Source organism: Corapipo altera, unplaced genomic scaffold (assembly GCF_003945725.1).
Source record: "Corapipo altera isolate COAL_440 unplaced genomic scaffold, ASM394572v1 255, whole genome shotgun sequence".
Lineage (NCBI taxonomy): Eukaryota > Metazoa > Chordata > Aves > Passeriformes > Pipridae > Corapipo > Corapipo altera.
Genome location: NW_020884929.1, coordinates 4,913,670 through 4,939,062, shown reverse-complemented (window position 1 = coordinate 4,939,062; position 25,393 = coordinate 4,913,670). Strand labels below are relative to the sequence as shown.

The 25,393-nt window shown below is 42.0% G+C and overlaps 2 protein-coding genes across 8 annotated transcripts in view; one reads left to right on the top strand and one right to left on the bottom strand.

Moving 5' to 3' along the window:
- The window catches only part of SCLT1 (sodium channel and clathrin linker 1), a 36,000-nt gene extending 33,567 nt beyond the window's left edge, over window positions 1–2,433 (top strand). For 2 of the 3 annotated variants that reach the window (XM_027659027.1, XM_027659023.1), the window contains 2 exons: window positions 138–233; window positions 2,182–2,433. In XM_027659027.1, the coding sequence (XP_027514828.1) occupies window positions 138–233; window positions 2,182–2,244 (159 nt within the window). In that variant the 3' untranslated portion in view covers window positions 2,245–2,433. The remainder of the gene's footprint in view (window positions 1–137; window positions 234–2,181) is intronic. The other variant, XM_027659024.1, reaches the window with a different exon arrangement.
- Window positions 2,434–5,018: 2,585 nt separating this feature from the next.
- Window positions 5,019–25,393, bottom strand: part of JADE1 (jade family PHD finger 1) — a 78,645-nt gene continuing 58,270 nt past the window's right edge. For all 5 annotated transcript variants that reach the window (XM_027659022.1, XM_027659018.1, XM_027659020.1 and 2 more), the window contains exons 5-11: window positions 23,180–23,367; window positions 16,544–16,755; window positions 15,343–15,510; window positions 14,659–14,775; window positions 11,595–12,119; window positions 9,550–9,667; window positions 5,019–8,682 (exon numbers count right to left, since the gene is read on the bottom strand). In XM_027659022.1, the coding sequence (XP_027514823.1) occupies window positions 7,793–8,682; window positions 9,550–9,667; window positions 11,595–12,119; window positions 14,659–14,775; window positions 15,343–15,510; window positions 16,544–16,755; window positions 23,180–23,367 (2,218 nt within the window). In that variant the 3' untranslated portion in view covers window positions 5,019–7,792. The remainder of the gene's footprint in view (window positions 8,683–9,549; window positions 9,668–11,594; window positions 12,120–14,658; window positions 14,776–15,342; window positions 15,511–16,543; window positions 16,756–23,179; window positions 23,368–25,393) is intronic.

Genomic DNA, 25,393 nt, shown 5'->3' with positions numbered 1-25,393 from the left:
AGTTTGTCTTCAGGCTTACTGTAAAGGGAAAACATTTCCACTTCTGACATTCCTTTGTGTTAAGCTTTTTTGCTGCAGTATGTGTGGATTCAGTGAAAAGAACTTGGCATTGGTAATGAGATATTCCATTTACATAGGATGAGACATTAAAGATGGAATATCGTGAATACATCGATAGGCTCCAAAGACGACTGAGCCAGGCAGAACAGAGGGCAGCCACAGCATCTCAACAGGTACACAACTCACAGAAAACGTTATCTAAGCATATTGAATACAAAAAGCACAGAAGTACTCACTTTGCATCATTCCTGAGGCAGAGATGATCATTTATGTGCATTATTACTAATATAATTTTAACAACAAACTTGTATTTTGAATGTGTTGCCTTCTGACAGGATGCCTATGTGACAGTGTAGGTTTGTTTATGGAAACCAGTTTGATATGAATTAAACTTTAAAATGTGTTAATGAAGGTGTACGATCATTTCCAGCTTCAGAAATGGCAACAAGCTAGCAAAGACAAAAGAAACCCTTTCACTAACTGCAGCTCCTGTTTGCACAGAGCAGGTTGTTTATCTGTTGAAGAACACCCCACTGCAGTTACCATCAGCTACGTGTAACAGCTGCAATAACTCCTGCAGTGACAAAAATACTGAAAATTGTGCAGACAGAATAGGAAATGCTTGTTTTTTTCCAGGCCATGGGAAGAGGGAAAAGAGAGATTGTGTATATGTATGTCACTGTTTAATTTTTCCATTCTCTTTAAGCTATACAACTCTAAACAAATCCCCTAGATGTTTATACCCTGGGATCACTTATTTTCCAAGGAGGTTAATAACTCAAGTTGGCCTCCTGTTAAGTAAAGATGGTCTTTCTGCCTCCCACTTTTTTTACAGTGGTTTAGGAAACTGATTTGCAAATTATAACTTGTTAATATGGGTGACCCCATGTGAGCTGCAGAGAGAAAATATTTTACTGACCTAAATTGTCCAGTTTTAGGACAAATGGCATTTTTTTCTCAACAGGAGAGAATAAGTGGGCATAGCTGCCAAGCCGTCATAACATAAGCTATGGTTCCTGGCTCTAAATGCTCTCTGTCATGACAAGGTCTACTCAGCTGCTGAAGATTTGCTCTGAAGGAGTAATTTATTTATTTATTTAACCTCGTGTTTGTTATAGGGATCTGTTCAGCTCTCATACTTCTGGGATGCTGTCTTCCTATAAAAAACCAAACATGGTCATGTCACATTTCAAGGGAGTAAACTTGTGGCCTCTGTGCCCATAGAGAAAGAGGTCCTGCTGTTCCAGCAAAGACTGGTAGTTAGCTGTTCCTCACCAGGCTCCCTCTGAAAGGTAACAAAGAGATTTGATAGACGTTCAGCAGCTGAACTGTTGCCCATATCTTGTTGCCAGAGTTCAGAACTGCCTTGCCGTCTTCAAGCTTGACAGAGGTTACTGCTGTCAGCTGTCAGGCCTGGCTGCTCTGTAATGACCTCAGAACTGCTGTGCCAAGCCCCAAGAAAAGACATACCAGCAGTGTCCTACTAAAGTCTGGAGAAAGAGGTCTCCAGGAGTAGTGTTGCAAGAATGTCCACTCTTCTGAATCTGGGTTTTTATTCTCATCCAGGTCTCCAAAGACTGAATGTTTGTGTGTGTGTTCCCTCAGATTCAGAACGGGATTCTCTGTATTCTCAATCTGTAGGCTGAGGGCTGCTTTCTGACTTAATTGTGTGTTCTCATTATATTATCCAGCTTACTTGTAAAATTAAATCAAATATAGGTTAGAGGTGGACTAGTAGGGAGCCTAGAAATTACACTGTTATTGTGGACAGATCAATTACTCTAAATTTTAGCTTATTCTGAAATAATAGTAATTCAACAAGAAACATAACAAATACAGGATAATGGCTGCATAGGTTTAAAACATGTCTATTCTGTAGGTGTTCTTTAAAGTGTACTCCTGATACCTGATGTTTCATCATCTTGAATTCTTTGGGACCTAAAATAAGACAAAAGCAGTAGTCATCTACAGAGCACATTGTAAATTCTCTTGTTTATCCCAAATTCCCATTTATCTGTGCTTGTTCTCTCTCCTTTGTAACACCTTCAATATAGAAGTTCTACTGTTACTTTGATCCTACAAAGAATTATTAAGAAACTGTTTGCTTGTGTTTCATTACAGCTCAGCCTGATAACTACACAGAATAAAAAAGCTGCTTCTGTGAAGGATCTGGAAAATATTTAAACATATGTATTGCTCATTCACCACACTGGAGTTAAGAAGATTGCTGGAGAAACTTCATATTGGAGCAATAAAGTAAAATACACAACAAGGCTTGTAAAACTTAAACATTCTCTGGTTTATTCCGGTAAGAAAGGGAGTGGATGAAGGTCCTGTCTCTGTATGCACAATAAAGATTGGAAGAAGAATGCAGAATGTTGTTGGTAAAGTCCTTTAATATAGCAGATGAAAAAATCTGACACAATGCTGTGGCATATTTGGGTTTTTTGGTCTAAAATGTACCAGCTCTGACTATGACAAGATTGTGTACAGAGAGTAGGTAACACTTATACTGAAATTCATCTTGGCTTTGGTCATGTACACTCAATACCTTTAATTTTTCTTTATAGTGCAGTAACTTGGGAACAATTTAAAGATCCTTTATGAGCCGTAGCAAGACTAATTACATAACGAATGCCAAATAGTTGCTTGTTTTGTGGTCAGTGTTTGAGCTGCAAGATGCCTCCATTGCCTTCCAGTTTTAAGAATTTTGTTCAGTTTGGTCTGGTGCCCCTGGCATACAGGTAGTAACTAAAATGCTGTCATGGCTCCTCAGACAGCTCATTTCTAAGGACTGTAATATTTCTGCAGTTGTATTTTTTCTTCCTAATTACTATTTTACCATTACTTTACAATTCCTTGCTTTTCTGTTGATCTGCTCCCTTGGTTTGTATGTATCTGGGAACATCCATTCTCTGACTTCAGTTTGCATAAAGGTGACATCATCCAGCTTTTATGCTTTTTGAAATAGCGGGACTGAATTCTACAGATGCCAGTATGTGGGATTCCTCTTATCTACATGTTATTCCTTGATAGTTGAGAAACTTCAAATCTATCATTCTAAAATCAGAGCCGAACTCCATTTTCTCTTTCAGCACATATTATAAGCGCTTGATAGGTTAACTGATTTTGAAGTACTCCGATCTTAGCCTTAAGTGACATAATTTCTTGTCCTTCCTCTTAAATGTCAAGAGTATAATTTTGCTTTCTAACTTCTAGTTCAGTTGATGGGTAGTGCTTAACCGAAACTGCTGGTTTGGACTAACAAACGTGTATGATCATGGCAGTGGATCTTCACCATATTTGTATTTTAAAAGGCAGAGCTGGGTTGATCAGCTCAAGACTTTGTGCCACTTCCTGAAACCCTGGCTGTGCAGGTAGAGCCTGCAAGATGGATGCAACTTCAGGAACAATTCCTTCTTACTGCAAGGGGAAGTCACTAGTTCCTACAGTGGTACGTGTCTTTACTAGTGCTTTCTTCATTTGATATACACCTGTACTCGTTGCAATCTAATTTTGCTAAAATGATACTGAAGATTCTTCAAAGTGACATGGATACACTGTTCAAAAGCTCCAGAATTCTGCAGGGGTCAAGTTTCATTAATCAGCCATGTGTATGATACAGAGGGAGGCAAGTACCAAGTATCTTATTTTCATTTCCATAATGCACAGCTGAGATGATGACCAACCACCTGGGAGATTCTGTGTGAGCTATTAATCCCCTTCACTCCTCTAAGACAGGCTCTGGCTGTGAAGTGAAGGCTGGCTGGAAGCATCAGGCAAGTCTGAGTATTTGTGAATTTGTTCTTCAGGGCACAGAAGGGCACCTGTGTGGTTCCTCATTAATTATGGGTACATTCTAGCTCTTGTGTGATGGCTGTTTGCCAGAACAGAAATTGCAGTGATGACACAAGCACCTAATAGTGAAGTTAAGGGGCAGGAGAGCAATTACAGCACATGACACAGGAAAGGAAAAGGTTTCCCTTCTGTCTGCCTAATCCTCTGAGCAGCTAAAGACGGACCAAATGTATTTGGCTGAACCACGAGCAGGAATGTGGTCACATGGAGCTCATCATACTACCACCAACTCCTGTCATTTTCCTTCGGTGTCTAGAGGAGACTGCTTGCATGTTGTTCCCAAGTTGGACATTCAGAGGAAAGGCAATTGCTAAGGCAATTAAAACTTGAGACTTGCTAGTTAGGTAAGTTTTGCTCCTTTCTTCATGGCATGGAGCTTTTCATTTAGCTGTCCTGGTTGTTTTACATTTGTTTCTAGCTGCGTATTTCTTGTCCCTCTTCCATTGGAAAGTTTGTTTCTGCAAACTTCCTTTCTCCACCCCCGTCACCAGGTTTTGAGTAGTTTAAAGATTCCTTAGTGTGATAGTACTGCCTCACATTGACTAAAAATGTTTTTGACTGTCTATTTAGGAAACATTTCTAGGTGATCAGATTCTTTGCATTCAAGAGGTGAGATTTCATTTTGCATCTTCCCAAGAGCCCTACCCCTTGTGAAACAGGCCAGACAGTGAAAGATCTATCACTGGTGTTTTTCAAGATGCATTGCTAGATATGAGCCTTTACAGCCTTGTCCGTTTCTTGCTCTGCTCCAAGTCCATTACGCATTTCTGCATCTTGAGTTTAGAGGAATCCTCATCTTCTAGAAATCCTGCTATACCAGGATATCTCCAGGCAATTCAGAATGTGAAATGAACATTCAGCCTAATTATCCTGGAAATCCACAGGTGTGAAACCTGGTGTGCCTCTTCCAGTGGAACATGAATGAAAATTATGGATTTTGGAAGGACATCACAGATCAACAAATTTAAACATTTTGAGGTAAGCAACATCTCTTGAAGGATCTAAAGGGAAAAAAAAGTGTTCTGTTGATGGGATGGGCACAGCTGTCAGTAAGAAGTAGTCCTAAAAAAGAAAATACTTAAAAAATCTTGCAACTGCAGTCTGCATTGTGATATCTGTACTAATCCAAATGAAGTGCTTGTTTTAACCATGAAAGTTGTTGACATCATTGCAGTGAAATGTTTCTGTCAGAACCCAAACAAAAATACTGAGAAGTCTAAAACGCTGCTGGCAAGGATATTGCAAAAATGTACAGCATTTATTCACATACAGACAAAGGCACAATTCTACCAAATATTTTAACAAAAAATACAGCTGTCTTCAACTAGGTCTTTAGAAATACTTCAGAAAAGGGAGAAAATAAATACAGGATTGGGCCATGTCATATAAAATAGTAATTTCTACATATACTTTTTATTTCTATCTGTTTCTCTTCATGCACCTTTTTTTAAATTAATTTCAGCTGAATGGACACCCAAGCTAGGCACATAGTGAAAAATCTTCTTTTCAAATATAATGACAATTTTCTTAGATTTCTGAAATTAGGATTTATACACAACACGCAGAACGCTTCATTTACATTTGTCTGAGTTTATAACCTAACAAATGGCATTCCAGGCAACTTTACAGACATTCAACTAGCCTACAGCTTGACAGAACACACTGATCACATCAAAGATCTCTTGGTCAGTCTGCACAAGGAAAGGGAACTCTTGAAAACAGAAATCCAGTAAATCCCAATAAAACACAGAGGTGGGTTTGTACTATCACTGCTGTACATAAAACACCTTCTGCTGAGAGCTAAGTATGGAGACAAAACTAACCTATGGAGATGGTCGTAACCACAGCTGGCTCACAGCCTTTTCAGTTTTCGTTCAACTCAACTGGAAACATTACAAAGCTTTTTACCCTAAATGTAAGGGGACAAAACAGGTAAGGCATTAACTCTGCACATTACCATTCATAATAGTGCAAACTAACAAGGTACCTCTGTCCAACTGGCGTGAGGTTAAAGGTTTACTCAGAATCCAAATTTAGGTTACTCCATCTATGGCTTGACAATTTTCATGTGATTATGAGCTGCTTGCTTACAGCAGCCTATCTATCAGTGCCTGTCTAGAAAACATTGCTGGATGTTGAGTAGAACTTACCCGCTTTCACCTCTTGTCTGCTGTCTGTACTTTGAACACATCCCAAGAGTGATTATGTAACCTCAGGCACCAGTGCCCTGCCTTTCACCTTTGCAAGTCATGTAATTAGTCTGACAACTTGGGACCAGCAACAGGAATTTAGACGTACATAAAATTCTCCTTCCTTAAAAGGTTAAGACTTCTTGAGTTTTAAACAGTAATAAAGATGTATTCTGCTGAAATATTTACTTGATAATGATAACTTGCATAGAAAGGGTGTTAATAAGCCTTTTTTATTTTCTGATTGAATCCTCTGGAAGACTCAGTTATGGCAGAGGAATTCTGTGTTGTCAAGTGTTCCCTGCACAGGAGGCAAGGGTCTGACATTCCGAAGTGAGTGGACACTGTAACAGCAAGCTTGGAGTAGGAAAGGGGAGAAGGAGGTTCTTTGCACCTTTCATTGCTGATAAAACTTTTTCACCAGTACATACCTGTCTCACATCTATGCCGAATTCCAAAATCTACAGGCTCCTAACAGTCCACTGTGCTGTGTGCGCTCTACTTGGTACAAAACGGTGTCCTCACAACCTGTTAATATTATTGCTGACAGCTTAATAATTATTGCCATTTGCAATTATTAAAAAAGTACACAATCAGAATACGAGTTCCCTCTTCCATCAAATCTAGTCCAGAATAGAACGAAATAATTTTTCTTCATTTGACTGTAAAGAGCTAATCACAGTTTATTGCCTTTGCATTTTATTCTATTTAAAAATATATATTCATGTCCATTTAAAGCAATCTTTTCAGTGTCATTAGCCTGGCTTTCCCAGTACATACTGTTAGTGCATCTGTGGTGGCCTTTGGGAAATTCTCCTGACTAGTGCTTTAGGAAACTTCTGTCTTGAATTGTTATCACAAGCCCAGAGGACAGTGACTGACTAACAGTGAAGGATTATTCCATGGGGTGCTGGAACCCACAAACCTGCCCCTTGCTCAGAACTGAGCCAGCTGGGAGCATCCTCTGTGCTTGGTCTGAGTCTTTCCAGCCCTGCCCTGTCCCTTCCTCCTGCTCTGGTACATCATGTCTACTCCTGGTCATCATTTCCATGTAAACTCTGGAGCATACAGAGGGGTTTGAGCTGCACCTGTGCTCAAACTGAATGCAACAGACACATTCTGCAAAGAGAGGAGAAAGAGCTGCCACCATCCAAGGACAGTGACCATTTGTAATGGGATTTAGCAGTGCAGTGCAGTATGGTCTAACAACCATCTTCCATTCAATACATGAGTTAAATTAAGAGCTTGAGCTTTTCCAGAAGGCAGGGGAAGGAAGTAAAATTTTCAGTGCCTTTTAGCTAAAAGGGATGAATGCAGCCTGATTCCTCCTACCCACCCTAGCCCCTTCTAAAAGATTTCTGTGAGTTATTTTACTGTTCATCCCAAATCCTATTTTAGTAGTGATGACATTTCTCTCTTACTCAGGAAAGTTGCAAATAAAAGAGACTCAAACTTCATTTCTGTGAGAGAAATGGAGGTGAGGGAGTGGGGGGATGGAGCAGAGCAAAAAACAAAAAGCTTAAAACAGCTTTAAGTGCATGTAAACATATTTAAAACAATTCAGAAAGAATGGGTTATTGTCAGTCCGTAGCCATGTCTAAGAATGCTCCTCTCTCACACCAATGAATAAACATGGAGTTGGCTTGTAGGCAGTGACTCTACTGACACCGTCTCCCTGTGTCCAGTCAGGATGCCAGGATGCTTCTCCTAATAATGTCCGTCCTCCTGCTGATAGTGCTGTTTGGACTGAGCCTCTGCTGCCTGCACTTTTTTTCAACCACTTCAGTCTCCGAGTCGCTCATTTCAGCATCAGGGACATATCCATCATTCTCACTGTCAGGCTTTAACTTCCTTTTTGTCCTATCCTTCGGCAGAACTCTGCCCATGCCCATGTAGGGGTAGCTGGAGTTCTGGCAGCAGGACTCCTCCAGGTTTTCACCCTGCTGTTGCCTCTCTCCCTTCTTTGGAATTCGGAATCCACCCCAGTTTTTCACTGGGGTCGTGGGTGTTGTAGGCACTTTAACTACTCTCTGATTAGAGTTTACTTTGATGAGACCCCCATTGCATTTAGGCACTATATCCCTCCCAGTGCCAGGTTCTGACCTACCACTGGAGTGGTTCACAGCCCTTTTGTTTTCTGATTGCCTCTGAGAGAGTTCTGTGGGTCTCAGTGGTTTGTGGTTGTGTTTAGAAGTCTTTTCTTTTAGTTCTGCCTTGGCCACCTCGGACTGTGAGCGACTGTCTCTCCTCTTCCTGTGGTCTGGTATAACTATATCATTTTTCTGCTGTGCTGACACAAACCGTATTTCTGCAAAGGTCTTGTCAAAATTTAAAAAGCTACCTGAAGCAGCACTGCCTTCCCTCGGGCTGGGCTGCCTCAGCAGGGATTTGCTGTCATTCCCAGACCTGTCTCTCCTGTGCGATTTTTTCAAGGAGTGGGTTAGAGATGTGCCCATCTGTTTCCTGAAGAATGCAGAATGCCACTTTAGATCCTCGATCTTAGGGGCATTGGGGCCCAAAGATGGACTGTTGAACAACACTGTGTTTTCCACTGAAGAGAATGAGGAAGGCACACCTGAATGCAAACAAATTAAGTTCAAGTCATGCAATTCCATATCTGTGTAAATAGCAGTTTTGAACAGCAGTTCTTCATACCTGACTTCTGTATCAGAAATAGGTATTTAGTTGCCTGTCCTGCACCTTTACACCACAACTCCATAGGTATGTTGCGGTTTCACCACATCCTGCTGGTGTAGCTTATTTTCCTGTAGCCATGCTGCACCTTATTACACTTGTAGCAAATACAAGTCATAGCATTACTCTATCCACTAAGATAGAGATGCTTCTCAGAGAGGAAGGCAAAAAGCAACCAGCAAGTGAATCTCACTGATTCCATCTAAAATATCGTTTATTAGTTACTGAATACTTAAAGGATAATCTAGTCACTGCAGTTAATTTTGAAGGTATTATTCTTTCTGAGAAAAGACTGTCAATAAGATTAGGCATAAAAACCCACAGCCTTAGAAAAACAGAGTGCTATCTTTTCATGTCTTTAAACTGCCATGGATGCTGCAGAGCAGCACATGCTAAATGCTAATGCAGTGGCACTAACAAACCACAGCCTTGCATGGTGCCATATGGCCCCTGAATGTGAGTCATGGCCTCCCTGTCCTAAGGATCATTAAAGCACCACACCAGCAAAGAGCAGAAGCAGCAACCCAGGCAGTGCCCCACAGATATGGACAGACACAGCAGTTCCTACAACAATGTGCCCACCATTCCAGCTACACACATTCTCATTCCTTCTCCTGATGCATGGTGAACTCCACCACATTTTAATGAGAACAAATGAGGTCCTGTTTGTCCTTCACAATCAGCTGTCAGCCTGTAAGCAAACCTTGTGCCTGTGCTCTTACATGAAGAAGAGAACACTGAAGCATACCTGAAACTCTTTCTTGCTCCAATTGCTTGGCGTAGCTATTAAATATCTGTTCTTGAACTTTGCAAACAGATCTCTTGATTTTTTCCCTCCGTGTCACCATGTAAGTGAGGTTACGCACCTGGAAGGCAGCAAGTCAATGAGTTTTACAGGAATTGTGTTTCTATGATGTTGTCTATCTGTGCTTTGAATTAATTCAGTTGAAGTACTATACACCATTTAAATAAGTTAGTAATGTATTTAAATTTAACCACCTTCAACACATTTCTTAAAAGAGTCTTAAATACCATTTAACTGACAGAATATTCTATCAGATTTAGAGGGCTGCAGCACAGAACTAACTTCTATGAACACCTAAATCACACACACATGAAACTTAAACAAATGTTGGAAATCCTTAAATGTACTCAAATATTAAATATTTCCCAGATGAGGGAATCACCCAATAGTACACATGGATGATTCCAAGGCTTCTCACTCAGTTCAGCTCCATACATCGTGGTGCCCTGTGAACCTTGCAGGCTGATCTCGATAAATGTAAAAAGTGTAACTGTTTTTGCAGAAGTCCCTTTTTTTTTTTTTTTTTTTTTAAAAATCCAAATTATCTTGGAGGTACAATCAGCAGGGAGACCCCTGGTGGTCTAGTGGTTAGGATGCAGCACTCTCACCGCTGCGGCCCAGGTTTGATTCCCGGTTAGGGAAACTCCCCCGGGCAGATGGAGCTCGTCAGCCCTGTAAGGCCATCCATCTAAGAGAAGGTCACTCTAAACAAACCTACGTCCTGAGGACCTCACTGCCACAGTCCAAGCTTGCTCAGCCCCGGCAGATGAACCTTAGGATTAAAGGGTGGGCTCAGCTCAGCGCACACTGTGTCTCACCTAAAAAATCCACTGCGCAGGCTCAAAGAGTAAAGACCTTTCCCAAATCTTCGTTCGTGAAGACTGGCCATACATACATACAATCAGCGGAAACACAGAGTAGTAAAATACTAAAAATACTACAAAACTCATGTATCTTGTTTTGATATCACATGTAGAAATGGAAAGGATACATACAGAATAATTTAAGATCCAGAGAACATAGTTACAAACTCTTAATTATTTAGCAGATCAAAGAGAGGATGAAAAGAAATCTTGAGCACATGGAGCAGGAACAAAAGATCCCAGGTAACAGCTAAGATCTTATTGAGCTAGAGAAGGCCCATAGGCTGGAGTTGAAACTAGAAAATACTCAGAAGAAGAACTGCAGCAATGACAAGAGTAAGTCATCAGGATCCTTTACAAAGGATGCAGTAGATGCATAAGCACCTGCTGTCTTGATTTAAAGATTAGACAGTATTCTGGAAGAAAGGCTCTCGTTCACCTACAGGTTACTGAGTAGGACTCATGCTTGTAGGGATGTGAAAAACTAATTTCAGTACTTTTTCTGTCTCCTCTAACAGCTCTTAAATTCTACTAGTTAACCAGAAAAGGAAGGAATTTGGGTCATTACAGGACCAGATGTACTTAAAACACCAAAATGATCCTACTGAACTGTTCTTTAAACATTCAAAACCTAAATGACTCGAACATAATTTGCCTCCCAAACCTGCTACAGATTGTCCAGGGAAACGTCATCTTACTCTGCTGTGCCAATGAAAACCAGATCTGCTGCAAATCAATAATCTTTTCCTTCTTGTGCACCAGCTGAAAGGAACGTGAAAGGAATGTGCCCTTAAAGGCAAAGAAGGCTCCAGCTGAAGGCTGCAGTACAGTCCACAGCCATCAGTGTTAATCAGTAAAAAATCACTAAAAAAACCATCAGTAACAAATCACAAAAAAACCCAAAAAATCCAACAGTCTACCTGTAGGAGACTGAATACCACAAGCCAAGACCTGCTGGCCCCTGACCCTTGGTGTGCAAAGGGTAACTGCTATGCTCTGGAGAAATTCAATGTTAATGGTATTTTCTGACAAGGCAGCATGAGGTGCCCTGCTCACACAGGTCATCACCAGCAGAGTAATTTGGCAACTTGGCCAACTCTAGCTGGCACAGGTGATGTGTCTTACCCGCTCCAGGTCCTGACGGAGGTGTGTGAAGAGCTGCAGCCTTCTGAACAGAACATCCTGTTCCCGTTTAGCCAGATTGTCCTCTTCATCCTTCTTTGGGGTAATCAAAGGCTTATTGAAGTTGGCTTTTCTCTTCAGCTTCCAGTATTGGTAAAGAAATTCCACCGGCTCCTCAGGTAGCTGCAGCACTTTAGCCACTTCCAAAGACTCAACGAATGTATAGAACTCATCCTCCAGCTGCTGGAGCTTTTGCTTGCGAAGGCTGACTCTGTGGGCCTCCTCCTGGTTTTGATCCATGCTGTGGAAAGGGTCAATGCAGGCAGGAAGAGAGCTGTCCTGAATTCCCTTCTCCTGACCTGGGCTTTTATTTGAAATCTCATCATCAGCTTTCTTGGTGGAGCTGTGCTTGGGACAGTATGACTTGAACTTCACTTCGTCATTCTCTGCCAATATGGTCTTCATCTCCAAGCCACGGTCAAATGCACAGGTGACATGAAAGGCTGTTCTGCAGTTCTTCACTGAACACTACAGAAATTAGATTAAAGTTAAACAAATAAATATAAAGTTAAGAAGCCACACTGCGTATAACTATTCAAGGAGCCGGGGCTGCTTTGGAAGAAGAATGCTGTTACCATGTTCTGCTTCTAAGCTGCACATACTTCCTTATTCCTTTTTACTTAGGTTTATGATTTAGTGCTTTCAGGTCAGGAAAGGATCAAGTGGCCCAGAGGGACAGGAGTGGTTAACCTCTCACAGCCCCATCATGCTATTCCATAACCAGCAAAGGCACAAAAGGAGCGTTCCTACTGACACCAGAGCCACTCGTCTACAGCACTGTTACCCAAAGGAAAGTGCTCCCCCTTGGACTTTGCCAGTATGGGGGGGGGAAATATCTTGGTGGCTACAGGCCAGTCTGAGATTTTTAATTAAAAGTCCTTCCTAGCACCTTTTGCTACACAAAAGGCCTCAATTGAGTGGCATTTTTTTTCTGCTGTTATGAGGAGGAGAATAGGAAATTCAATTTTTTGTCATTTTTCTTGCCTCCCAGTGAACCCAGCCATCATGGAGTGATGGGCACTAATTCACCTGATTTGGCACTTCACTTCCATCATATCTAACTTCCTTTTGCAAAATGCTGTCATAGCTATTGCCAGCCACCAACTGAAAGGTTTAAAAGTATACACACACATATGTGTTTGTATCGACTCACACCTCTGCCTCTGGTGAAGAGGATTTAAAGTGGAAATGAATATTAGTACTAGGAAACAAAACTATGCTTAACTCAAGCCATCGACCCTGAAAGAGCAACACACTGCACTAGGATGTTTATACAGCAATTTGTAAAGAAGCCAAATCTCTCTCTCGTCTGGGTTTTCCTCCTTAGGTTGATTCAGCAGCCAGATGGTTTATAAAGGTACAGCTTAGTTTAAACTGCACAAGCTTCAAATGAACAGTCTTTAATAAAATCAGCATATAAAAGGAATTAAAAAATATCAAAGCACTTTTTGCCCTTTACTCTCCTACTAACAAATAGGGCAGAAACATCCCAAATGGAACACTGAGCAGTACAGAGGAGTACTTCAGCCATAACTAGCTCTTACTGCCGACCAGGTTTTAATTGGGAGAAGAGGGGAAAACCTGTCTCATCAGAAAGAAATCTGCTGAACCTAGGAGAATATGCAGTCTTGTTTTTTCCCAGCTTATTGCAGCAGCTATCTGCCCAGCCCGACACACAGTTTCTTAGTGTTCCTAATTGTTGGGCACATCTCAGAACCTGGTCTGGAGAACAGAACAAAACAGTTTCAACTACGAAACAGTGGCCAAGAGGAAGGGGACGGCTCTGCAAGGAGGTAATACGACTGCAAATTTTTATGCTGTGGACAGATTTATTTTCTCTATTTAACATTTCGTATTTCAGACATTCCTTACATGGAAGCAGTTTCATAGGTTTCACTGGAATTACTGCTGCATTGCTGGTCTACAGCTCTTTCTGGCAAACCTCATCGATTGACTTGGAACAGGGGGGAAAAGGGAAATGGATATAAACTAATTTCAAAGTAGTGTGGGATTTGAGCAATTTGTGTGCCTTAATGATGGTCTGACCACCATGGATCCTGGAACGTCAGGCTAGACCCCAAAAAGAAAGGGTTCTACTTCAGCCTCCTCATGAGACTATAGTATCAACCTCTCTGTCTCAGGGAGCTTCCTAAGGATCACTTTGCTGAAGTACTGGAGGTGCTTTGAAGGTAAAGAGCATCACCACAACAACTAAGCTACATCTTACTATCTTCTTCTACCCAATCACAACACTGCCCCAAAGGGTCACCTGTCCTTACACTCCCTCATCATTTGTTCTCAAATAAAGGAGATCAAAGTTTTGTCCAGTGTCTCAGGAAACTAAATACTCCCTCTTTCAAAAATCTGAGACTTGGAAATGTGTTTTCTCAATCTTTCTAGATTTTAAAATTTACCATTTCTGAGTGATTTTCCACTGTAAAGGATCTGCAGGTGCTTTAATGGCAACAACCCAATGCAACTATGCACATGAAATGACACTGCCCAGTCTGAAATGCTCTGGTGCAGATCAGTTCAGTTATTTAACAGTGACAATTCAGAGGCTATGGTCAGAAAAGCTGAACCCAAATCCAACTGAAACTGCAGAGAGAACTTAAAAGGTAGGCCATGAGACAAACAGGCACTGACCCAAGAATGTGAGCTGTTGGTATTCAACAGTTTAGAAGTCACTAAATAGGGACAGGCAGATAGGTTTTAGTATTCAAGCTTCATTTTCCCATGGGGTACATCACAGAAATATATTTTTTTCCCTCAACAACATTAAAGTTTTATTTCAGCGTACTAATAAAAGTTTCAGCCTATCAACAAATTAGGAACTCTTATGGGATGACCTGGTTATTATTATTAAAATTTTACTAGAATGTAAAAGCATGCTAACACTCCAAAGCCCTTTGTGTGCACTTAAGTCCATTATAACAACCAGGAATACATTTTGTTATCTACAAAAAACTTACAAAAACCCCACAGTATATTTGTATGATTAAATTACCTGTATAGAAGCTCCAACTTTTTCATTACAAAGGCTGCACACAAGTGCCCATCTACTACTGGGAATGTGCGAAACTTTTGTGATGGGCTCCATTTTTTCTGGACTTCCAATGCTTACCTAAGAGAAAAAAGGTTAAAAAACCAGTGACTATACACTGTTAACTGGAAAGAGAAACAATTTTATCAAAGAAATCAAATTCACTGTGTGCATATGCAAACTTAGTGTGTTCCAAATTTCTCAGTTTATAAGGAATTAAAATTCTTCTTTTAAAAAAAACCAGTTTCTCACTTCATGAACAAACCAGTTTCAAGGTGAAGCCCATGAATTTAAGATTATCATACAAGATGAATACTTTGATTATAAGAACCTGCAGGAATTTTCACTGTCACATCCAAACCTTCCTGATTCACTTCTACAGTTCCATTTACAAAATGAAACCATACCTTGTGTCCTTTTTAAATGAGCTTTGCCAGCAGAAAAGGCCTCATTTTCCAAAGCCTAATTTTGGCTGACAAAGGAAATGTAATTACTTTCTTTACTGATGAAGCATTATCCCGACTGACTCTATATTTAACCAAAATTCTTTTATACTGCCTTCCTAAGTCCTGCTAAATCTATACTACACACATTGATGCAACTCCCAGAATCGCCACAGCCCCAAATCCCCAGAGGATCGGCACATACCTCTGGAATCCACAGAGCACAGCTAACATGCACCCACTTGGTGCCACTCCGGGTTGGCTTCATGGCACCGCCCTTCTTGGGACACAGGAGGCACTTGGGCTGGACACCCAGTGCACAGGTCCTGCAGAGCCAGCTGCCTTCTGGCACCTTGAGGATCCCATAACATGCCTGCATTCCCACATACAGCACAGGAAAAAAAAAAAACAGAAGAAAAAACATTCATTTCTGGTACTTCTTAGCTGTTTACACATAGCCTCTCACGACTCTCAAAATTTTTTTATTCAGAGGGAAAAGTGCAGAAAACTGATCGAGAACACACTTTTCAGAAGATTGCATCTTTATGGAGACCTCTATCCAAATTACTGCCAGTTTTAGTGCACTTAAGTTTCAGGTTTGATGTGATCAGAAAACCACTACAGGTCTAAAAACATCTGCTTTACTCTGCGTATCTCATAGGGTAGCCACTTGTACCTTACAGGTCTTCTAGGCTTGGTTCTTTATCATTAATACAAATGCATTTAAGTAATGAACATACAAGAAAATGTGTTTCCTGCTCACCAGACAACAGTTTTCCGAACATAGAATGACAACACAAATTTGTTAAAGCTGGGAAGGAAGGACAGGCTGATAGGAAAGCATCTGCCACAGTAAGAGGCATCCATGGAAACAGATATGCTAAAACTGCATCTCTTCTTTCACCTAAGAAAACTGCCACAAAAAGGCATCACATAGTGGTGCTTCCTTAGGTTGGCTCAGTAGGTTCTCTATGAAATTATCTGTAATAAATCCTGTGTCCCTACTGACTGCCTTTTTTTCCCTCCCTGCTGAGCCTAAGCTGCTGATCCTAAAGGTGTGTTAGCCCCAGAACTGCACAAGGAGAGGAAAATACAGGAAAAGATGTGACCAGGCGAGAATGTACAACAATGCACAATGTATGTTTTGGGGAGGGCAATTCGTCACCTTACAGCTTCTTCCACACATGCATAATACCACTTTTAACCTTCATAGCATAATATTTCTAGAATTACTCCTTCTTATTTACATAATTTCTGAATTCATCCCATTGTTCAATGGCGAACCCTGCAACAACTTAACAGATTGCTGTCTGTCACTGAAAAAAAAATCTAACCTGTTATCTTCAGTGGTTTGAAAAAGTTTCTGATACCACCCTACATCCCCTGCTGTGCTTGGGCTGCCATACCTGGTGCACACAAATATTGCATTTGTCACAGAACACCATTTCATTGCCATCTTCTCCATCTGGAGACTGACAGACATCACAGACAACATCTTCATCATATTCAATCCCGAGTCCTTCTTCTGTCTCGATAGCATGATTCATGTTGTCGTAGCAGCGCTGTTCAAACTCCTCCATGACCCTTTCCATCGTGTACTCATCCAGCTCAGGCATCCCTGTTTATTAAAGGAAAGAGTGATAGCCATCGCCACACACAACTCCACTTTCTTTTTTAGTAGCTGAGTAGATACAGCCAAGCCCCACATGTACACATTTCATTCCTAGAAAATCATGCCTATTCCAGCATAAATCAGGGAAATTATAAAAAAAAGTCAAAGTTGTTTTCTAACTGTATTAAACTAACAAAAGTGGAGTATCCAAATCTTTCAAAATTCTGACAAAACCTTCCATAAACTGATTTTGGCTTCCTGATTTTGTTCTCATTTTCCTTCTGAGACAGCACCATATCTATGGCTTTTGCTCCAATTCTGCCACCCAGATTTTGACTCTTTGGTGAAAGATTTGAAACTGTTTTGAACTGAAAGTGATGGGGCAGGGAGAGGAAAACGATACCAAAATCTGCTATGATACTTGGTGCAAACTTGCAGTTTCTAACATCAGTTGTTGGTTTATCACAAGTTCCAACCCAACAGGTTGCAACCCCAACTAAGGTCTCCATCAGACCCTACTACACCAGTAAATTAACTTGTTTTAAAAAGTGAAAACCACAGTTGAAATAAATGCAACATCAAATCTGGAATTTGCTCTTTTCCAATAGAATCCATCAGAAAATTAATCATGACATAGAGCTCATTATGTCATGGTAGTCTATCATTCACTATATTAAATGACTATTATATACCTGGAAAAAATATCTATCACAGAAATTGCAAGAAAAGTATCAAAAAAGAGCACAGTGCTTCTGGCTTCCATCTCCCACTTGCTGTGACAAGGAGCTGGCTGTAATGCTTCCAAATTGGTACTACACGAACCTTTCCCACAAAATCATGCAACACAAACACCTGTGAAACCAAGCAAGTTCTGCTACTGCAAAGAATCACCTTCCTTTTGCAAGGTTGGTTTAGAACAAGAATTTCCATAGACTTAAATCACTACAGTGAAACGTAGGCTTAGGATATCCTGCTTTTGGTCTAACTCCCATAGAATGTTTACTGTAACACTGTTGTGGTTTAAGCCCAGCTGGAAATGAAGCACCACACAGCCAGTTGCTCAACCCCGCTCTCTTCCCTCCCACAACAGTGCAATGGGAAGGAGAATCAAAGTAAAATTTGCAGGTTGAGATAAGAACAGTTTAATAATTGACAATAAAGTAAAATACAGTAATAATGGCAACTGATAATAATTATAATAAAAAGGGAAAAACAAGTGATGCACAATACAATTGCTCACCACGCACCGACTGGTGCCAGACCCCCTTCCCGAATCCAAATCAGCCCCCCTCCTGGGTAACTCCCCCTAGTTTATATACTGGGCATGATGTTCTGTGGTGTGGAATACCCCTTTGGTCAGCTTGGGTCACCTGTCTCAGAGGTACTCCCTCACAGCTTCTTTTGCAAACCTCCCTACTGGCAGAGCATGAGAAGAAAAAAGTCCCCAACTTAGCATAAACGTGATCTAGCAACAACCAAAATGTCAGTGTGTTATCAACACCATCCTCATTTCAAATCCAAACTGCAGCAGAAATTAACTCTATCCTAGCTTAAACCAGGACAGACATATAGGAGACAGCAACTTCACAATGGGTGTTTAGCAAACCCTACTTTCAGCTCTCCCTGTGAATAACTGAGCCACAAATTCCACAAAACAAAGGTTTTTTTATTAAAAACCTCTCTAGCTCCCCCTAATCAGAAGACAAACACTCCACAAAAGTACTTCCAGCTTTCCTTACTGACAGGTGGCAGAGATCAGTGCATCCCATACTACCCGAACTGAGCAGCTGAAAGGTAGCAAGAGGGAACATCCAAAATCCTGCTGATAAAAGAGAGTAAATTTTGCCCTGCATGCCAGAACTACAGCACTAGCAAAGCAGATGATGGCAGGTTTTACAGCAGTTTGCAACTGAACTCTAGCTTCATAAATGCTATATTTTTTTAAGCTTTTGGCAGCAACTGAGGAAAGCACTGGGGGTGAGACCGAGGTGTACGAGGTGGTTCCTGAGCTCAGGGACAACTGAGCAGCAGCCCCAATCCTCATCAGTACACAGAAAGCCTCAGCAGCCAACCTGGAGAGGAGCAGGCAGTACTGAGAGCATCTGAGGGAGATTTAAAGGCAGCAAACAGACTCAGTAACTAGTAAGGAAGAGTAAAGAGATCCTTTCAGATCCAACCTTATTAGCACACCAGTTTAACCTTCCTCAGTTATGGCACTGATAGGCCATAAAGTTCAATACCCTGTAGGTGCAGGAGTCACTGAACCAGCCATTTTCGGAGGCCTCCAGCCAGAGGAGGCCTCCAGCAGATGCAGCTCTCCAGGATAAAGGCTGCCAGGAATGCCTGGCAGAGGAGTGCCTCTCTTTGTGAGACTGGGGCTGACAAACAGTTCATTTGCAGAAGGTGTGCCGTGGTTGAAGAGCTGTGTTGCCAGGTGAAGGAGATACAGGAGGAAGTGAACAGGCTATGTAGGATTCGAGCAAATGAGAAATAGATTGACTGGTTATTTTCAGAGATGCTACAGTTTCAAGGCTCTTGGGAGTTGTGATGGACTGAAATGTTATTAGTGTCTTAAACATTGTCAAATAACAGAAAGAACTACAAGGAAGCAACTGCCTGCCCAGGACCACTGAAGCCTGATTGGAATTTAGACTGTGAAGGGAGACTTGAGACGAGACTATTGTCTAATCATCTCAGCTGTGAGGAGAAGTAAACAAGGCCCAGGGGGTGGTAGAGGTAAAGGGTTTTGGGGGTGTGATGGTGAAATCTCTCCACACCGAACCAAAGGAGTAACCCCCTCCTCAACCTCTGGGAAGGCCAGGTACACACAGGACATTCACATGAGAGGCAGCTGAGAAGGGATCATAAACCATCAAAGACCCCCAAGGTGTCCCCCCAACTCACTCCTGAGGCCTTCTACCACCAAAGGACTACACATGATTCAAGTGAGACAACAAATCCAGAGCCTGTTGCAAGAGACTGCAAAGCTTCCCCCCGCCCCCAGGGCAGGTGCCTGGGCATCTCCTGAACATATCCACTGAACTCTATGTTTTGGAGGACCCTCACCAGCAAGAAGACCAGAAGGACTGGACTGACGGGATGCTGCAGGGTTCCATGGAATGGTGATTCAGGCAGAGGCATTTCTAATAAGTTTAATAACCAGATCATAATAGGAGTCTTGAACCTCTGTTGTAGTGGAGAAGCAGGTAGACTGCAGAGTAATTAGTAAACAGACTGTTAATCAAGGGTCTGTTAAAGATGAAGACTGGAAGCTGGTCACTGAAGGAACAGGAAGTAAGTTCCTCTTCCTTCTCTGAATTTGACAAGTAGGACTGGAATCTTCTACAACACATATGAGGCCCTGGAACTAGAAGGCCAGACAACTGATGAGGTGGGCAAAGGTCCTTCTTGGGGTAATGGGCCTCCTAAAGCAACACTACCTGTACCCTGCATCAAGACCTCCTCTGTTAAAAGATAAAGAAGGGTAGTTGTAGGAGACTCCATTCTGAGGTGAATGGAGGGCCCAATATGCAGACTGGAGCCAACTCAGAGGGAAATCTGCTGTCGCCCAGGGGCTAGGGTAAGGGACATTACTAGAAAACTCTCCAGTCTTATAAGGCCCTCTGATTACCATCCACTGTGGGTTGTTCAAGATGGCAGAGACAAAATAACAAAGAAAAGTTTCAGGGTGATGAAAAGAGACTTCAGGGCACTGGGACAATTGGTAGAGAAATAAGGAGCACAGGTAGTGATTTCTTCATTCTTCTGGTAACAAGGAGTAATACTGATAGGAATAGGCAGATCCATCAGGTCAATGAGTGGCTCTGAGGCTGGTGTAATGGGAAAAACTTTTGGCTTTTGACCATGGGATGATCTATTCAACATCTGGTCTACTGACACCTGGACAGGATGCACCTATCTCAGAGGGGAAAAAGAGTTCTAGCGCAGGAGCTAGCAGGGCTTGTTGACAGAGCTTTGAACTAGCTTGGAAGGGGGAAAGGGACAAAACCAGGCTTGCCAGTGATGAGCGATAGGATGGTGTGCTGAAACTTGAGGAAAGGAGCACTAAAGGGATCCCTCAATCTGCCTCAGCAGGTGTTGGCTACAATGTACCACTCCTGAAATGTTTTTACACTAATGCATACAGCATGAGGAACAAACAAGAGGAGCTCGAAGCTTTGGCCCACTCCCAGAGATTTGACAGCACTGTCATGACTGAAACCTGGTGGGATGAATCCTGTGGCTGGAGTTACAGGCTCTTTAGGAGGAACAGGCAGGGCAGAAGAAGTAAGGGCTTGGTACTGTATGTAATATAAGGGTTAGAATGTAGAAGGGTTAGAAGGCATGGAGCCCACAGTTGGCAATGGCACAATTGAGAGCCTCTGGGTAAGAATCAAGGGGAAAACAAATAATGCAGATGTCATCATGGGAGTCTGGTACAGACCTCCCAGCCAGGACGATGGCACCAACAAATTATTCTCTGAGGTACTAGGGGACACTTCCAAGTCAACAGCCCTTGTCCTTATGGGGGACTTCAACTTACCAGAAGTTAACTGGGAGCATCGCACAGCTGGTACAACCCAGGACAGAAGATTCAAAAAAAACCTGGATGACAATTTTATGGAACAGGTCCTAAGGGGGCCAACTCAGAAAGACACTCTCCTTGATCTGCTGCTTGTCAACCAGACCTTGTGAGCAAAGTAGAGATTGGTGGCCACAGCAACCATGGGCAACTGAGTTTAAAATCGGTGTTGACAGGGGGAAAAGTGCCACCAAAACCTCAACTCTGTACATGAGGAGAGCAGACTTCAGGTTGCTCAGGGAATCAGTAGGTAAGGTCCCCTGGGAAAATGATTTTGCATGTGCTGGGGTCCATCAGTGCTGGTCACAATTTAAACATCACTTCCTAAGGGCACCAGAACAGCAATTCCCAAATGTCGGAAGTCAAGCAGCGAGGCAGAAGGCTGGCTTGGCTGAGCAGCAGTCTTCTCTTGGATAGAAGGCGAAAAAGGAAGGTGTATGCCCAGTGGAAGCAAGGTCAAGTGATGTGAAGAATACAGAGATTCTGCTTACCACTGTAGGGAGAAAACTCATGTGGCCAAAGCTCAAGTGTTCAATGTCATATGCAGCATGTACAGAATAGCTACCACAAGGTTTCTTGCAGAGGTACAAATCTGCTCGAAGAACAGCCCCTCTTGTGCTGCTCGTACCCCAGTGTAATACTGTGGGAGCTCTCCTCTGCTTTTGGCAAAAGATAGGCAGACTGGATAGATGGATATCAAACAAGCTTTGAGGAAAGCTAAGGGATCCTGCTGCTGCTGTTTTTCTGAAGACAGCTGGAAAAGTAAGTTAAACTCTGGAATCATAACTGAAATCTTCTAAGCCCTACACCAAACCTGAGCGGGATTGATGTGAGATCTGCAAAAAAGACCTGGTTAAGAAACTAGGTCCAGACTCAGTCATCTGTTTCTTTTATGTGTGGGTTTAAAAAGGAGAAATAACTGTAAATGGTCACTTTGTGGTTGACCAGTTTTTCAGCCATGCCACGTATGGGCTACAGCCAGGTGAAACATGTTTGACTAAACTGCAACCCAAAGCAGGGAACTGCCACAATGCCAAAACAAAAACCAGCAGTGTCCATTAACATGTCTCAACCTCTTCCATCTGGGACAGCATCTTTTCCCTTATCCAAACAATCTGGTAAAAGTTCTGGGCTGACTTACATCCTATTTAGTTCCACTGAAATCCTCTCATGAAGCACACACCTTACCAAAGAAATGTTCCTGTTCTTACCCCTCTCCCCTGTCCTGTCCCACACACAACCCACTCTGTAGAAAAAGGAACAGCTGTTCCCCTTGTGACAGCTCCTTTTCCTGCTTTGGAACTAGAGCACACAGCGACAGTGAGGTTTGGTACTTTCCTCCAATAAGTCACTCAGGAATTCCTTACTGTCTCATTCCCTGTGCCATTCAGGTGGTGTAGGTTCTCTAAAACTCCCAAGACTCATCATCTTGCCTTCTTCACAATGAACACCAGTAGCTAAAAAGATGATACAGATTTGTGCTGAAGATAAAAACAAATAAGCAAGACTACCTGGAAAAACTACCAGAATGGTCTATCTGACGTTCTCTTTGAGAACTTGGATGGCGAAATGGGAACTTTGTCAGAATTCTTTTGTGAAAGGGAAAGCAGCAGAATGAAAAAAAACAACAACATAGGGCCAGATTAAGACCAGGTCTAAGCAGATACAACACAGCATATATCTTAGGGCTTAATCACATCAGGTCTGGTTTCCTGTGGCTCATATGATTACTATTTCCTCATACCTCTACCATCTCTTGCTATGGCTGCCCTCCCTAAAATTATTCTTAAGACTGCCAGCTTTAAAAACAAAAAGCAAAAAGAAGGCAACAAAACATTAGTTGCTCACCCATTTCTTTGAATTCTTCATTGGCAAGTTGCAACCATTCTACATCCACATCATTAAGATCGTAGCGACACGTACTGTCCGCCAAGGTTCGAATGTCAACATAGCCCAGCTCTGGAGGCTCTGAACCCGAAGAAACAATGTACTTCCTGGGACGTGTAAATGTGACAGCTTTTGTCTCGGACACAATTCTGAAACAGACAGACAAGCAGACATGAGGTGTGCTGGGTTGCTGAGAGGCTTGTTTCTAGAGAGTTCAAAATGCCTCAGTCAAAGTGACTAACAACCATCAGAGCAGCCATCTAACCATCCCAGCAATCATCTGGCACCACTGAGATCAGAAAACAGTACCATGCACTTCCATAACAGATTGGTGGCATTACAAGAACTGGAGTTGTCTAGAAATCCAATTCATTACCAGCATTCTAAATAAAATTAAGTATTAGAGGACAGAGCTGTGCTTACTCTTATCTGAAATTCACACTTGTTCAAAGCTAAAGTAGGAATGCTGTATTTTACACACTGATGGCTGCCATACACAGATGTTAAACTCTGGTTTAAGTCTTTTTTTAAATCAATCTGTTTAACTACAATACTGAGAACAAGAAGATTCAAGAAAAAATGTAATACTCCAACTGTCTCAATAGAAGACATTGCACTTTCTCTTAGTTAACAGCATGCACTGAAATTCAGTTTGGACGAAACATGCTTCATGACATAACCCTGGTACCTCCACGAGCAACAGGCCATGCTGCCAAATGTCTGCCTCCTGCAGTACCAGTGGAGGTGATTTTTTGTTGTGCTAGGGCTACAAGGGAGGAGACTGTACCACTGTGGGGCTGCAACTGTACGCTGGAAACAATCTAAGCTCCACAATAAGCAGGATATTTCCCCCATCTGAGGTCCAATGTGTTAACTCCTTTTTCTAGCAGAAGACCCTTATTTGCCACTACTGTATTTGCACAAACAGATCTCAGTAAATGCCCTACCTATTTCAGTCTTCTGCACAGCACTACAACTTCTCTCTTTAGCTTATTTCAGACAATGAACAGAAATGGTAAGCAAGAGCCAAATGATGAATTTGGGGCTTTTGAGGTGCTGTGAAAAAATACAAATATGAATGACCTTGCCAGCCTAACTGCACTCCCTGAACTGTTTCTGGTCACACCGCACGGTATTAAAATGTCACAGACTACTGCATCTTCACAGAGAATTTACTTTCAATTGGGCACTGCTCTCCAAATCTTCCATATTGTAAATTCCTTCCTGAGTACCTCTCCATATGGAAATCATAACCTCTGGGCAGCACCCTACACATGCTGTCTAAATATCATGGTAGTGTCACAGAAGAAACAAGCGCAGCTACTCTGACCTCAAAACAAACCCCTTTCCTGGCATTATTTCCATGAGAGAAAGAATCATAGAATCATAGAATCATAGAATAGATTGGGTTGGAAAAGACCTCCAAGATCATCAAGTCCAACCTCTGATCCAACTCCAATTACTATATCATGGCACTAAGGGCCACATCCAATCTCTTTTTAAAAACCTCCAGGGATGGTGAATCCACTACCTCTCTGGGTAGGCCGTTCCAATGCCTGATAACCCTCTCTGTAAAGAATTTCTTCCTAACATCTAACCTAAACCTCCCCTGGCAGAGCTTGAGAAGTAAAAAAAAAAACCAACTCTTACTACATACTGAAAACCATTCGACTGAATTATCTATCCGACCACACGCTTCCAGTGAATCTCCAAATGGCCTCACTCCTTTCCCCCAGTCTGCGCCTACCAGTCACTACAAGGCCGAACCTTTTATTTGCTGTTATGTATCTCAGTAGCATCAGTTACCCGTATAGTCTTGGTTTCTGTCTTACACCAGGTATGATTTGTCTATTGCTTATTCAATGTACAGAACACCCCCTTTCCTCCCAAAGTTAGGCACAGAACAGCTCCTGTACTCCAACACCACCACGGCAGGACTCTCCGAGTCTTGTGATCAGGAGCAAAGAGGACAATAATCAGGCATCAGAGGGCCATTCTGACCAGCAGGTGCTCAGTAGCAGGACTACAGCAACTAGTTCAGCAGCTAAAACAGGAGCGGTGCCTGCTGTGCTGATACCTAGAACTGCAGATGCCTCCTCGCCCTATCCTTTAATATCTTACACTTGGAGCAATATATCTGTTGGCCTTCGGCAGAGCAAAGCTCTCTCCCAAGCA